Raw genomic sequence first — 16,590 nt, forward strand, 5'->3', positions numbered from 1 at the left:
ACAGTCAGAGAAGATGGAGGAGAGGAACAGAGCAGGAGAGAACTAGGCCAGGAAAAGAGAGGGCAGTAAAAAAGACAGAGCTCGAGTTTACCACCTATCTTGTATCTTTCTTGACCATGTGACCACCAATGCTGAGACATTCAAACTGACCAATCAACATGTGACTACACCATAAAACCCTCAAAGTCCACACAACAGGCCCTGATCTTATCAGTATCTGGCTTTGTAGTCAGTATGGACCTTCTTGAGTCAAAAAGCATGCTTTGTCATATAAAAAAATGCATACGATAATTTAGCCTCTTACAAAACCCTCCAAAAAATCCCTTTGGAAGATTTGAACACTTTTGCTCTGAAATCAGACCACATAGGCCGGCACATTGCCGGCAGCTAGCTCTCTGCAACTCTCACATGGTCGCCCACTGAAGCTAAGCAGGGCTGCGCCCGGTCAGTACCTGGATGGGAGACCACATGGGAAAGCTAGGTTGCTGCCGGAAGTGGTGTTAGTGAAGCCAGCAGGGGGCGCCCAACCTGCGGTCTGTGTGGGTCCTAATGCCCCAGTATAGTGACGGGGACGCTATACTGCTCAGTGAGCGCCGTCTTTCGGATGAGACGTTAAACCGAGGTCCCGACTCTCTGAGGTCGTTAAAAATCCCAGGATGTCCTTCGAAAAGAGTAGGGGTTTAACCCCAGCATCCTGGCCAAATCTGCCCACTGGCCTTTGTCCATCATGGCCTCCTAACCATCCCCATATTCAATTGGCTGCATCACTGTCTCCTCTCCACCAATCAGCTGGTGTGTGGTGTGCGGTCTGGCGCAAAATGGCTGCCGTCGCGTCATCCAGGTGGATGCTGCACACTGGTGGTAGATGAGGAGATTTCCCCCACTGTGTAAAGCGCTTTGAGTGCCCAGAAAAGCGCTATACAAATGTAAGGAATTATTATTATTATTATTACATATTCTGAATGCTCCTTCTAACAGGCAGAGAGGAACACTTTATTGACATAAAAGAAATGCTAAATGTGATATACTTAAAAAAAATCTAATTGTAGGACTTTACAACCCCTAAAGGGAACTGAGAACAGTTTTTGGCTTTCTCTGAAAAACGCACCAACTGCAGAAACTTGATCAGTCTCTGCTGTATGACTTTAAACCAATCATGCTATTTCCTCCTGACCTCATGGTTTTGTAGAGCTCAAAAGCGCACCTGAATGCTCTGCTCTGCTTGAGATGCTCATTAGCTGTAGGACAGTGCTCACAGTGACCGGTTACAGTGACTTTAGTGCTTTGTTTCTTCAGTTTTTTTTTGAGGACTTCCACATAGCTGCTTTTATATGGAGGCATACATTGGCTGGCCAGCATACATGGCTGTCCCTAAAGCATGCAGATCATACTCATTTATAAATTCTTAATATTTGTTTAATGTTTTAAATAACTGTTTTCTAGTTCTCATGTTTGTGACATGATCCTTCTGAAATTATTATAGTATTCTTATTTGCTGATCTATTAGGATATGTAATACTCTGATTTGGGCGACGCAGTGGCGCAGTAGGTAGTGCTGTCGCCTCAAAGCAAGAAGGTCGCTGGTTCAAGCCTCGGCTGGGTCAGTTGGCATTTCTGTGTGGAGTTTGCATGTTCTCCGGGTGCGCCGGTTTCCCCCACTGTCCAAAGACATGTGGTACAGGTGAATTAGGTAGGCTAAATTGTCTGTAGTGTATGAGTGTGAATGAGATCCCAGAGATGGGTTGCAGCTGGAAAGGCATCCGCTGCGTAAAAACATGTGCTGGATAAGTTGATGGTTCAATCCGCTGTTGTGACCCGGATAAATAAAGGGACTAAGCCGAAAAGAAAATGAATGAATGAATGAATGAATACATACTATGATATGTAATATTTTTGGTCCTCAATTATTAATTAAAATTCTAATTATAAAATCTAATTATTTTTTTACCCTGGTTAATAGTTTTGCGGAAACTGATACAGATTTTGAATTTATTAGTTTTATTATTAATGTATTTATGTTCATAATGGTGCTTTCGAATGGTATTATATCAGTTTTCACAAATGCTCAGGGCTGACAATTCCAATTTCTAAATAAAATTGTTTTTTCATTATATATAATTTATTTTCACACTAAAATGTTATGCGTTCTTGAATTATAAAAGTGCATATTTAATGATGTTTTTGTATAGTACTAGATAATTTTTTACAAAAATATAAAGCAGCTCAACTATTGATTATAATTATAATGATAATCATAATGATAATAATAATGGCAAAAACAACAACAACAATAATAATAGTTATTATTATTATTATTATTGTTATTATTATTATTATTATTATTATTATTATTACTTGTTAATTGTTTCCTGATTATCAAATTATAGAGAACTGGAATACAGATGCTGAAAATATAGTTTAAATTCAGTAGTAAACCAGATTTTAAAACAAAACAAATATTTTGAAATGTAATATTATTTCTTATATTTATAAAGTATTTTAGTGTATTTTTACCTAAATAAATGCAGCCTAGGTGAGCAGAATATTGTGTATTCTTAGGTTTTTCGGGTTGAAAGACATTTAAAAAAACTTTTTTTTCATTATAAATTGAATTATTTTCACACAATAATTTAATGAGTTCTTGATTAATAAAAGTGCATATTGAATTATATTTTCGAATTATCAATATATCAGTTTTCACAAAAATATAAAACAGCACAACCGTTTTTGACACTGATGTTAATGAGAATAATGAATAATAATAATAATAATCACAACAGCAACATTAATAAAATAATAATAGTAATTATTAGTACTTTTAAAGGGCACCTATGATAAAAATAATAATTTGGAAGTTGAACACTGTTACGACATTGCGGGTGACTCATCGTTGCAGAAAGGCTTGAATTAACTCCACAACAAATACATCAAATAATCATTAGGAAAGTTCTTACTGTAGTATTTCTCACAAACGTTCCGTGAGATCTGCTTTCTTCATGTCTGTCACTGTGCTGTTTATATGACGCAGCAGGAGATGGACATCAGAGCAATAGGGAGCGATCTTTGTGGCTCTGACAGGCTTGTGGGAATGGTGGGTGGGGAGAACCAGCTCATTTGCATTTAAGGCACAGGCAAGAAAAACATCTACGATGTGCTCAGGGCTGACAATTCCAATATTAAGAAAGGTAAAACTTTACAGACACGTTCTGGAGACACAAAATACTTTTTTGAAGCTTAAAAAGGGGATAAAATAGATGCCCTTTAATGTTTCCTGACTATCAAACCACGGAAGGCTGAAATAGAGATGCTAAAAATTTAGTTGGAAGTCATGAAAATGAATTAAGTTTTAAACCAATTTTGAAAAGAAAACCGATTAAAAAAAAAAAAAAATCTTACTCATCCAAATGTCTGTGCTCAGGGTCGGCAAGCTGGTGGACTCGAGTCTGGATATTCAGGCGATTCAGCTCCCGGCTCTGCAGTACCAGCACGAGCGGCGCTCTCACGACTGGACCATGGACGACTCCAGCAGCATCAGCGGCATGACAGACGTGACCGATTTCACCGACAGCTGCACAATGATCTCAGAGGACGGATCCAACATCAAGCTCAACACCGGGGTCAGTGCATTCTTTGTTTTTCACAGGAAGAAGAATCCAAGCATGGTGGTATTTGATGACTATTTAATACTAGTATTAATTAACACACATGCATGTGTTTGCCCTCAGGCCAGACTGTATATGCAGCAGTTCTACGCCATGTTCCTGAAGAGGGCGCTCTACAGCTGGCGCAACTGGAAAGTGATGGTGGCTCAGTTTCTGGTGCCGCTCATCTTCACAGTGTTGGCCCTCGTAGTGGCCCGTAGCCTGCCCAGCAGCCATTCTTCACCACAGCTCCGCCTGGCGCTAAAACAATACGGCCAAACCCATGTACCTGTTGCTGTTGAAGCTAACGCCGGGCCACTGGCTTCACTTCTGGCTGAAATCTACACCACACAGCTGCCTTCCCAGAATGCCATTGCTGCACCTAATATAACAGGTACAAATAAACCAATGAGTTTGAGATGCACCATGTTGTATTTTATATTGTATTGACGATATCTGATAAGCTAGCCATTTTTAGCTCATTTCACTTTGGTAGATAGCAGATGCCGATAATGATTTATATATATTGTTTGTTTGTGTGTGTGTGTTTTTGTTTATGGAAAGCGTCCATTTACGAGTGCCAGGTTTGTGAACTTCCCCTAAGCTTTAGCTTCTGACCTTTAGTGATTGTTAGTAAATGACATAATCATACAGTCAAGTATTCACTTCAGTAATGACCCAACTGCTGACCTGGTCTTAGTTATAGGACTTCTTGTAGAAATGTTAGTAGACACATAGGAAATAGCTGACAATAGACTATTGAATTAATAGAAAGTATTGAAGTGTAGTGGGTGTTATACCTGGGCTGTGCATTATTTTCTAATAATTCAATGGACTAGAGTCAATTATTCTGCTTATACTATAGTAACCACACCGGAATACACTGCTCAGATGTTGTGTATGAATATATTAGTTAGGTTTGTAGGACTAGTTTCTTTAATAATCTCATCTAAAAATCATTGGGTGTAGTGATATGCAACTGTGATGTGGCAAAGCCTGTGTGGAACTACTTTAGCTGTGTGTTTATCTAAATATAACCACATACCTTAAATGCTCATCAGCCAATCAGCATCAAGTATTTCTGTTTTTTGTAAAGCTTTAATTTACATCTGCCAGGTTTGGGATCTTTGGTTTGTTGATCTTCTGACCTTCAGTGATTCGTTAGTAATTAACTTACAATTGGATATTGCACGTGGACTCGCTTTCGCAATTTAATGTCGGCAAATTTTACTTGAATAATGACCCGACTCATGACCTGATCTCATTTTTAGCACTCCTGGTAGACAAGTATGTAGCCACATAGGAAGTAGTTGACAGTAGGCCATTGGATTATTAGGAAATAATGTGTAGTGGGTGTTATACCTGGGCTGTGCATTATTTTCTAATAATTCAATGGACTAGAGTCAATTATTCTGCTTATACTATAGTAACCACACCGGAATACACTGCTCAGATGTTGTGTATGAATATATTAGTTAGGTTTGTAGGACTAGTTTCTTTAATAAACTCATCTAAAAATCATTGGGTGTAGTGATATGCAACTGTAATGTGGCATAGCCTGCTTGGAACTACTTTAGCTGCGTTTTTATCCAAATATAGTCACATACCTTAAATGCTCATCAGCCAATCAGCATCAAGTATTTCTGTTTTTTGTAAAGCTTTTATTTACATCTGCCAGGTTTGGGATCTTTGGTTTGTTGATCTTCTGACCTTCAGTGATTCGTTAGTAATTAATTTACAGTTGGATATTGCACGTGGACTCGCTTTCGCAATTTAATGTCGGCATTATACCTGGGCTGTGCATTATTTTCTAATAATTCAATGGACTAGAGTCAATTATTCTGCTTATAATATAGTAACCACACCCAAATACACTGCTCAGATGTTGTATTTCAATAAATTAGTGATGTTTGCTCCTGTTTATGGGACTAGTTTCTTCAAAACTCTCATTCAAATCCTTTTGTTTTGATATGAAATCTTATTTTATAGTGATATGGAATTGCAATGTGGCCAGAATTTGTGTGGAACTACTTTAGCTGTTTGTTTATTCAGGAAAAAAACTCATGCTGATCAGCCAATCAGCATTAAGTAATTTTTTTTAAAGTGGTTATTTCCAAATCAAATCCAAATAAATCCGAATCCTTTTGTTCTGAAATGAAATCATTAGGTGTAGTGATATGCAACTGTAATGTGGCCAAAAATTGCTGGGAACTGCTTTAGCTGTTTGTTCTTAAAATAATTATATAATAATATCTGAAAATAACCACATGTTCATCAGCCAATCAGCATCAAGTATTTTTAATTTTTGGAAAGCGTTTATTTACAAGTGCCAGATTTGGGATCTTTAGTTTCTTGATATTTATATTCTGACATTTAATGATTGTTAGTTAATAACTTACAGGTGATTATTGAACATGGACTCTCTTTCGCAATTTAATGTCTGCAAATATTCACTTAAATAATGACCCGACTCCTGACCTGATCTCATTTCTAGATCTCTTTTTAGACAAGTAAGTTACTGCATAGAATATAATTGACAACAGGTCATTGAATTATTAAAAAATAATGCACTATTATACCTGGCCTGTTCATTATTTTCTAATTATTCATGAGACTAGAGTCAAATTTTCTGCTTATACTATAGGAACCACACCTGAAGACACTGCTTGGATGTTGTATTTCAGTACATCAGTTATGTTTGTAGGACTAGTTTCTTCAAAAATCTCATCTAAATCCTTTTGTCTTGATTTGAAATAATTTGGCGTAGTGATCTGGAATTGTAATGTGGTCAACTACTTTAGCTGTTTGTTTATCTGAAAATAACCGCACGGCAATTTAAAGTCAGCAAATATGCACTTAAATAATGACCCGACTCCTGACCTGATCTTATTTCTAGCACTCCTGGTAGACAAGTAAGCAGCCACATAGGAAATAGTTGACAATAGGCCTTTGGATTATAAGAAAATAATGCCCACCTGAGGTGGAGATGAAGTGTAGTGGCCTTTATACCTGGGCTGTGCATTATCTTCTAATAATTCAACAGACAAAGTCAATTATTTTGCTTATACTATAGTAACCACACCCAAATACACTGCTTAGATGTTGTATTTCAATACTTTAGTGATGTTTGCTTCAGTTTGTAGGACTAGTTTCTTCAAAAATCTCATCTAAATCCTTTTGTTTTGATATGAAATCATTAGGCGTAGTGATATGCAACTGTAATGTGGCCAAAAACCGCCGGGATTTGCTTTAGCTGTTTGTTTATCTGAAATTAACTTCATGTTCTTCAGCCTATCAGCATCAAGTATTTTTGTTTTTTGGAAAGCGTTTATTTACATGTGTCATGTTTGGAATCTTTAGTTTCTTGATATTTAGATTCTAACCACACCCAAATACACTGCTCAGATGTTGTATTTCAGTACATTAGTGATGTTTGCTCCTGTTTGTAGGACTAGTTTCTTTAAAAATCTCATTCAAATTCTTTGTTTTGATATGAAATCATTCGGCGTAGTGATCTGGAATTGTAATGTGGTCAACTACTTTGGCTGTTTGTTTATCTGAAAATAACCGCACGGCAATTTAAAGTCAGCAAATATGCACTTAAATAATGACCCGACTCCTGACCTGATCTTATTTCTAGCACTCCTGGTAAACAAGTAAGCAGCCACATAGGAAATAGTTGACAATAGGCCATTGGATTATAAGAAAATAATGCCCACCTGAGGTGGAGATGAAGTGTAGTGGCCTTTATACCTGGACTGTGCATTATTTTCTAATAACTCAAAAGACAAAGTCAATTATTTTGCTTATACTATAGTTACCACACCCAAATACACTGCTTAGATGTTGTATTTCAATACTTTAGTGATGTTTGCTTCAGTTTGTAGGACTAGTTTCTTCAAAAATCTCATCTAAATCCTTTTGTTTTGATATGCAATCATTGGGCGTAGTGATATGCAACTGTAATGTAGCCAAAACCTGCCTGGAACTACTTTAGCTGTGTGTTTATAAGAATATAAGAATCAAGTATTCAAGTATCTTATCAACAAGGTATGTTGGTTTAATTTTTCATATTGGGCCAATGCCGATGGTTCCATTTAAAGCAATTAGTAGCTTAGCTATCAAATAGTATAAAAAAATAATGAAACCAGTGACAGTCTTAGTGGTGTCCTGACCTGTGGTTTGTGTGTTTAGATTTCTCGGAGTATGTGCTTTATAATGCTCAGAGGGAGGGCGGAGCTTTCAACGAGCACTGTGTGGTCGGCGCCGCTTTCAGAAGCAGTGATGTTATCGGATACTTCAATAATCAGGGCTATCATACACCCGCGACAGCGCTCATGCTGGTGGACAACGCTCTCTTCAAGCTCCTAGCCGGACCCAATGCCTCCATCCAGACTGGAAATGACCCCATGCCACGCAATGTGTCCGAGACGGCCCAGAGCCAGCTCTCTGAGTACGTATCAGCTAGTGGAGCATTCAGTTGTGCTTTAAGGGCCCTGCAAAATACATTTCTTTTTTTTTTTTTTACATTTTTGTTGAATTTTTGGGAGGAAATTTTAACTATTTGATTAAATTTTAATGGTAAAAAAAGCGTGTTTAATTTTTTTTTTAAATTAAATTTTTAAGTTTAATAAATAAGAAGGTTTAATTTTATCCATTTAATAAAATCCCACTTTTCTGTTTCAATTTTTCTCGATTTCAGTTTAATAGTTTATATCCATTTCCATAAGTATATTCGATCAATTGACTTTAAAAAGATAATCATTTATTAACAGTAATAAATGGATAAATGATCAAATATTAAATAATAAACAATGACAATTATAAATTGTTTTAATAATTAGCAAAGTTTTATTTTTTTTCCCCAAAATTTAATTATAGTAGTAAAAAAGCATTGATTTTTTTTAAACTTACATTTAATAACTGTATGCGATTTTAACAATGTTAATAATTCATTTGGATTTTCCCTATTTTGCCTAAATGTCTTGATTATTTTAGTTTTAATAGTCAAAAATCAAGTCTGAATTCATATAATGTAAAAAAATGAATTATTAAAGTTTTAATGTTCCCTATAAAAGATGCTTTATTTATTTGTTTTTTTTTTTTTTTACGAAAGTATGACATTTTACATACATTTTCCAGTATTGTGTGTTTTATGATTTGACACTTATTTATTTTCCTTTTTTGCCTAAACTCCGTTTATTTCAATCAAAAGTCAAGCATAATCAACTGAATTCATATAAAGTAAAAAATGTTTTAGTTCCCTATAAAATGTTTTATTTATTTAATTATTTAAATAGTTTATTTCCCTATAAAAGATGTTTTATTCATTTATTTAAATATTTAAGTTCCCTATAAAAGATGTTTCATTTATTTATTTAAATATTCCAGTTCCCTATAAAGATGTTTTAATTATTTATTAAAATATTTAGTTCCCTATAAAAGGTCTTTTATATATTTATATATATATATTTATTTATTTATTTATTTATTTATTTATTTATTTATTTATTTATTTATTTAAATGTTTTAGTTCCCTATTAAATATGTTTTATTTATTTATTTTTTTTATTTAAATGTTTTAGTTCCCTATTAAATATATTTTATTTATTTATTTATTTATTTAAATGTTTTAGTTCCCTATTAAATATGTTTTATTTTTATTTATTTATTTAAATGTTTTAGTTCCCTATAAATGATGTTTTATTTATTTATTTAATTGTTTTTAGTTCCCTATAAAATATGTTTTATTTATTTATTTAAATATTTTTAGTTTCCTATAAAATATGTTTTATTTATTGGTTTATTTAAATGTTTTAGTTCCCTATTAAAGATATATATATATATATATATATATATATATATATATATATATATATATATATATATATATATATATATATATATATATATATATATATATTTATATATTTATATATTTTTAGTTTCCTATAAAAGCTGTTTTATTTATTTATTTAAATAAGTTTAGTTCTCTATAAAAGCTGTTTTTATTTATTTAAAAAAAAAAATTTAGTTCCCTATAAAATTTATTAAAATATTTTTAGTTCTCTATAAAATGTTTTATTTATTTATTTAAATGTTTTTAGTTCCCTATTAAAGAAGTGTCATTTATTTATATTTTACGAAAGTTAGACATTTTCACATACATTTTTCTAGATTGCTTGTTTTATGATTTGATACAGATTTGTCAAATACTGTGGTAATCAAATGAATGTTTAATACTTTAACAGTTTAATAGATTTGTTAAATATTTTGGTATTCAAATGAATGCATAATACTTTAACAGTTTAATACTTTTTATACTTTCCCCTCTATAATTACATTCAAATTTCTGCATTATTTTAATCATAGAGTCTTAGCAAAAAAATTGCTCAAATCTTGAACTCTGAGTGAATTTTTCATGGTACATCTTTAGTTGTTCTTTCTTTTTCTTCATTGTACCTGATTTTTGTATCTGCAGGAGTCAGACAGGCTTTGCCATCGCCATAAACCTGATGTACGGCATGGCTTCATTAGCCAGCACCTTTGCCCTGCTCCTCGTGTCCGAGCGCTCGGTCAAGTCCAAGCACGTGCAGCAGGTCAGCGGGGTTTACCTCACCAACTTCTGGTTCTCTGCCCTGCTGTGGGACCTCATCAACTTCCTGTTACCCTGCTTGCTCATGCTGGTCAGTATAAGTTTCTATCTATGACAAAACTACAGTATCATTAGGCTAGTTTAATACAGATGGCTTTTTCCAGTGCCTTGGACAGATGATTTGCATAATCAAACTTTTAGTAGTTCCCTCAATAAGTTCATTGTTTGAATTACATCCATGCCTGACATGTTCTCCTCAGGTGGTCTTCAGAGTGTTCTCAGTGAAGGCGTTTGTAGCCCAAAACCACCTGGTGGATGTTCTGTTCTTGCTGCTTCTGTACGGCTGGGCGGTGATTCCTCTCATGTACTTGATGAGTTTCCTGTTTTCCACGGCCGCCACAGCCTACACGCGCCTCACCATCTTCAACATCATCAGCGGCACCGCCACCTTCCTCGCCGTCACCATCATGACCATACCTGGTGAGACACGCACGTCCCCATTTTAGTTTTGTGCCTTGCAAGAACATCTTTTCACTCCCTTTATGTTTTCTCCCAGAGCTGAATTTGCTCCATCTCTCGCACCTCCTGGATAAGGTCTTCCTGATCTTCCCGAATTACTGCCTGGGCATGTCCTTCACTGAGTTCTACCAGAACTACGAGATGATCACCTTCTGCACCTCCAGCCCCTTAGCGAAGTACATCTGCAAGTACTACAGTGAGTTTCTGATGTGATGAACACACAAGCTGAAGAACCACACACCTGGAAAATACAGCTGTGGCGAAACATTTGCAGGAAGTTGATTGTGCATCAATTCAGAGATATTTAAAATGCATCATACTGTTTCTTGAATTCATTTGGAGCTTAGATGCAGCAGATTGAGCTCCAGGCTAGTTTTTAACAGCAGATAGTGCTCTAGGCTATTTTTTTAACAGAAGATGTTGATCTAGGACAATTTTAACAGCAGATGGTGCTCTAGGCTAGTTTTTCCAACAGCATGTGGTGCTCTAGACTAGATTTTTATCAGCAGATGGCGCTTTAGGCTAGTTTTTAGCCGCAGATGGCGCTCTAGGCTAGTTTTTAAACAGAAGATGGCCCTCTAGGCTAGTTTTTAAACAACAGATGGCGCTCTGGGCTAGTTTTTAAACAGAAGATGGCCCTCTAGGCTAGTTTTTAAACAACAGATGGCACTCTGGGCTAGTTTTTAAACAGAAGATGGCACTCTAGACTAGTTTTTACAGTAGATATGGTGCTTTAGGCTAGTTTTCAAACAGCAGATGGCGCTCTAGACTAGTTTTTATTAGCAGATGACGCTTTAGGCTAGTTTTTAAACTGCAGATGGTGCTCTAGGATAGTTTTAACAGCACATGACGCTCCAGGCTAGTTTTTAACAGCAGATGGCACTCTAGGCTAGTTTTTAAACAACAAATGGCGCTCTAGGCTAGTTTTTAAACAGCAGATGGCACTCTAGGCTAGTTTTTTAACAGAAGATGGTGATCTAGGACAATTTTAACAGTTGATGGTGCTCTAGGCTAGTTTTTCTAACAGCATGTGGCCCTCTAGGCTAGATTTTTAGCAGCAGATGGCACTCTAGGCTAGTTTTTAAACAACAGATGGCGCTCTGGGCTAGTTTTTAAACAGAAGATGGCACTCTAGGCTACTTTTTTAACAACAGATGGCACTCTAGGCTAGTTTTTACAATAGATGGTGCTTTTGGCTAGTTTTTAAACAGCAGATGGCACTCTAGGCTAGTTTTTAAACAGAAGATGGCACTCTAGGCTTGTTTTTACAGTAGATGGTGCTATAGGCTAGTTTTTAAACAGCAGATGGCGCTCTAGGATAGTTTTTAACAGCAGATGGCGCTCTAGGCTAGTTTTTAAACAGCAGATGGCGCTCTAGGCTAGCTTTTAAACAGCAGATGACGCTCTAGGCTAGTTTTTAACAGCAGATGGTGCTCAAGCATAGTTTTTAACAGCAGATGGCGCTCTAGGCTCATTTTTAAACAGCAGATGGTGCTCTAGGCTAGTTTTTAAACAGCAGATGGCGCTCTTGGCTAGTTTTTAACAGCAGATGGCGCTCTAGGCTAGTTTTTAAACAGCAGATGGCGCTCTTGGCTAGTTTTTAACAGCATATGGTGCTCTAGGCTAGTTTTTAAACAGCAGATAGCACTCTAGGCAGATGGGTATTAGATATGATCAGTAGATGACTAGATATGACCGATACATGACATGATATTACAGATGAGCACTTCGATATGATGGATGCAAGGATATATGCTAGACGTAGAGTTAGATATGACGGATGCCTGATTGAATATATTAGATGCATGGTTAGATACTGGTTCAATGATTTAGATCATAGGTCTCAAACTCAATTCCTGGTGGACCGCAGCTCTGCACAGTATTGCTCCAACCCTAGTCAAACACACCTGATCCAACTTATCAAGGTGTTTAAGACTCTTTTGAACACCTCGATTATTTGGATCATCTATGTTTGACTAGGTTTGGAGCAAAACTGTGCAGAGCTGCGGAATTGAGTTTGAGACCTATGATTTAGATGCATACAAGATCAGGTATGATGAATGATGCATTGACATATTTGAGAAGTGCATTATCCTCAATGTTATTTCTGGTGGTCATCCGCAGACATCACGTATCAAATGAACTACTTTTCCATGGAGGAGCCTGGAGTCGGACGCTTCCTGGTGGCTTTGTCCTTGCAAGGCGTCGTCTTCATAATCCTGCTGTTCCTCATTGAGCTCCGGTGCATCCGCCTGCTACTCAACCTCTGCAGAAGACGCAAGAAGGTGATTAAAGAAAAAAGGCAGAGCACGTGCTTCTGTAGCACTGGAATGAAGGTCACCAATAATAGTTGTGTGTTTTTTGCCAGGCTCTGCTGTTAGCAGAAGAAGCTCTTCAACCTGAGGACCGAGACGTTGCAGAGGAGAGGAAGAGGGTTTTAGAGTGTCAGCCGGTGGTGGAGTCTATGGTGGGCAGCCCGCTCGTTGTACAGGAGCTCAGCAAGGTACACTTCTTCAACAGTGTTTAGCTACATCCTAAAGACCAAAAGTTCTATGTAATCTATATTGTCTGACAGTTTGACCATTGTAAATAACCTGATTCCATCGTTCTTATATAGTCAAATAGCACATAGATATTTATTGATTTTAAAGACTAACATTATTATTATTTATTTGACATGGACAGCATTTGTTTAGGTGTTTTAGCTGATTTGCTAATTCTTTACACCTGTCCAAGTGAGGCTTGACATATAATGAAAATATAATAGATACATATACACAACATCATAATTCTTCACATGAAATTACTATAAGGCAAGGCAAGGCAAGGCAAGGCAAGGCAAGTTTATTTATATAGCACATTTCATACACAGTGGCAATTCAAAGTGCTTTACATAAACAGGAATAAAAAAGACAAGTTTAGGAACATAAAATGTAGACAATAGACAATAAAAATTATTAAAAACAGATAAAAACAAATTAAAATGAGTTAAAATAGGTTATAAAAGAATGAAAAGGAAAACGAAAAACATAATAGTGCGATCTGTCGGACGCAGCACAGTGCTCATTCAGTAAAGGCACAGCTAAACAGATGTGTTTTCAGTCTTGATTTGAATGTGCCTAATGTTGGAGCACATCTGATCATTTCTGGAAGCTGATTCCAGCAGCGAGGGGCGTAGTGGCTGAAGGCAGATTTACCCTGCTTAGATTGAACTCTTGGAACTTCTAGTTTATATGATCCTAAAGATCTGAGTGATCTGTTAGGTTTGTATTCAGTGAGCATATCTGTAATGTATTGAGGTCCTTGGCCATTTAGTGATTTATAGACCAGTAATAATACTTTAAAATCTATTCTGAATGTAACTGGCAGCCAGTGTAGAGACCTGAGGACAGGTGTGATGTGCTCTGATTTCCTGCTTCTGGTCAGAATTCTGGCTGCAGCATTCTGGATGAGCTGCAAGTGTCTGACTGTCTTTTTGGGAAGGCCAGTGAGGAGTCCATTACAGTAATCCACCCTGCTACTGATAAAAGCATGAACAAGTTTTTCTAAATCTTCACTAGAAACAAAGCATCTGATTCTTGCTATGTTTTTGAGATGATAGTATGCTGATTTACTGACTGCTTTGACATGACTGTTGAAACTCAGATCTGACTCCAGCGTCACACCAAGATTCTTGACCTTATTTTTTGTCGTTTGACCTTTAGAGCCTAGGTACGCATTCACCTTGAGAACCTCATCTCTGTTCCCAAACGCAATGATTTCAGTTTTCTCTTTGTTTAACTGAAGAAAGTTTTGGCACATCCAATTTTTAATTTCATCAATACATTGGCAGAGGGTGTCAATGGGGCTGTAGTCATTAGGCACTAAGGCTAGGTAGATCTGAGTGTCATCAGCATAGCTGTGGTAGGAGATTTGATTCTTTCTCATTATTTGGCTCAGAGGGAGCATGTAAAGGTTGAACAGGAGAGGTGCCAGAATCGAGCCTTGTGGGACTCCACATGTCATGGGTGTCCACCTCGACCTATGATCACCTATACTGACATAGTAACCTCTCCCTTCAAGGTAAGATCTGAACCATTTGAGGACTGTCCCAGACAGCCCAACCCAGTTTTCCAGCCTATCCAGAAGTATGCTGTGGTCGACAGTGTCAAATGCAGCACTGAGATCGAGCAATACCAACACTGTTATTTTACCTGAATCTGTGTTTAGACGTATATCATTGATTATCTTTATAAGAGCGCTCTCTGTACTGTGATGTCCTCTGAAACCAGATTGAAAATTGTCTAAACACCCCCTGAAGTTTAAGAACTTGTTAACCTGGTTGAAAACAACCTTTTCAATGATTTTGCCAATGAAAGGGAGATTTGAGATTGGCCTGTAATTGCTCAATAGGGTGTTATCCAGGTTGCTCTTCTTCAAGAGGGGTTTAACAACTGCAGTTTTAAGTGAGTTTGGAAAAATCCCTGATAGAAGTGAAGCATTTACCACTTTTAGAAGATCCATTTCTAAACAGGTAAACACCGTTTTGAAGAATGATGTGGGGAGCGTGTCAAGACTGCAGGTTGATGTTTTTATAATTTGCACCATCTCTTCTAAGATTTTACCGTTAATTGCCATGAAATCAGACATAATGTCTGACTTCTCAAGTTGTGGTTGAGTTTGTTTGATATTGACACAACTTGGCTGATTGGATGAGCTGATTGCCTTTCTGATATTATTGATCTTATCAGTAAAAAAATTAGCAAATTCGTTACAATTGCTTACAGAGAGGAGCTCACTGGGAATCCGACTGGGGGGGTTTGTGAGCCTCTCTACTGTTGCAAAGAGTGTGCGAGCATTATTTACATTGTTGTTTATAAGGTTTGAAAAGAAAGTCTGTCTAGCAGTTTTTAGTTCCACATTAAAAGCCTGAAGACTGTCTTTATAGATATTATAATGGACTACTAGTTTCGTCTTTCTCCACATACGCTCAGCTTTCCTGCATTGTCTTTTCTTCATTTGGACTGCTCTTGAGTTTCTCCAAGGGACTCTCTCTTTGCCAGTTCTCTTCCTAACTTTAACAGGAGCGATGTCATTTATTACATTTTCAATTTTAGAATTAAACAAATCAAGGAGAGAATCAACAGAGTCTGCAGATATACTTGGTGCTAGCGATATGGCCTTCATAAACTGCTCACTAGTGTTCTCATTTATGCATCTCTTTCTGACAGAGACAGATCTGTCTTTAATAGCTGGAGTGATCAATATATCAAAGAAAATACAGAAATGATCAGATAGTGCCACATCCTTAACAACAGTCGATGAAATGTGTAAACCCTTAGTTATAAGTAGATCAAGAGTGTGTCCACGATTGTGTGTGGGTCCTTGAACATGCTGAGTCAGATCAAAAGTGTTAAAAACAGTCATCAGTTCTTTTACAGCATTGATTTCTGGATTATCTATATGAATATTAAAATCCCCAGCAATAGTAAAATGATCATATTCAGATGTTACTATTGATAACAGCTCTGTAAAATCCTCAATAAAAGCTGGAGAATATTTTGGAGGTCTGTAGATAATGATTAGTAAGATGCGTGGAGACCCTTTTAGTGCTATACTCAGATATTCAAAAGACAAATAGTCACCAAATGACACTTGTTTACATTCATAGACATCTTTAAACAGGGCAGCGATGCCTCCACCTCTCCTATTAGCTCTGCAAACACTCAAAAAGGCAAAGTTTAAAGGAGCTGCTTCATTCAGAACTGCTGCGCTACAACTGTCATCTAGCCAAGTTTCATTTAAAAGCATAAAATCAAGGCAATTTGTGTTGATAAAATCATTGACTAAAAGTGA

The 16,590-nt window shown here is 36.5% G+C and overlaps 3 protein-coding genes across 7 annotated transcripts in view; 2 read left to right on the plus strand and 1 right to left on the minus strand.

Moving 5' to 3' along the window:
• pdgfab (platelet-derived growth factor alpha polypeptide b) overlaps nucleotides 1-16,590 on the minus strand; it is a 679,118-nt gene that overhangs the window by 376,482 nt on the left and 286,046 nt on the right. The window lies entirely within an intron of this gene.
• The window catches only part of ccnf (cyclin F), a 146,648-nt gene that overhangs the window by 118,507 nt on the left and 11,551 nt on the right, over nucleotides 1-16,590 (plus strand). The gene's annotated exons all lie outside the window — the stretch shown is intronic.
• The window catches only part of abca3b (ATP binding cassette subfamily A member 3b), a 114,048-nt gene that overhangs the window by 82,318 nt on the left and 15,140 nt on the right, over nucleotides 1-16,590 (plus strand). For 4 of the 5 annotated variants that reach the window (XM_087243965.1, XM_087243967.1, XM_087243964.1 and 1 more), the window contains exons 18-25: nucleotides 3,419-3,617; nucleotides 3,726-4,035; nucleotides 7,836-8,094; nucleotides 10,123-10,327; nucleotides 10,497-10,716; nucleotides 10,793-10,951; nucleotides 12,880-13,040; nucleotides 13,124-13,258. In XM_087243965.1, the coding sequence (XP_087100091.1) occupies nucleotides 3,419-3,617; nucleotides 3,726-4,035; nucleotides 7,836-8,094; nucleotides 10,123-10,327; nucleotides 10,497-10,716; nucleotides 10,793-10,951; nucleotides 12,880-13,040; nucleotides 13,124-13,258 (1,648 nt within the window). Of the gene's footprint in view, nucleotides 1-3,418; nucleotides 3,618-3,725; nucleotides 4,036-7,835; nucleotides 8,095-10,122; nucleotides 10,328-10,496; nucleotides 10,717-10,792; nucleotides 10,952-12,879; nucleotides 13,041-13,123; nucleotides 13,689-16,590 lie in introns of all 5 variants that reach the window. The other variant, XR_015480462.1, reaches the window with a different exon arrangement.

The sequence above is a fragment of the Danio rerio genome, chromosome 3 (genome assembly GCF_052040795.2).
Source record: "Danio rerio strain M-AB ecotype USA chromosome 3, GRCz13ab, whole genome shotgun sequence".
Lineage (NCBI taxonomy): Eukaryota > Metazoa > Chordata > Actinopteri > Cypriniformes > Danionidae > Danio > Danio rerio.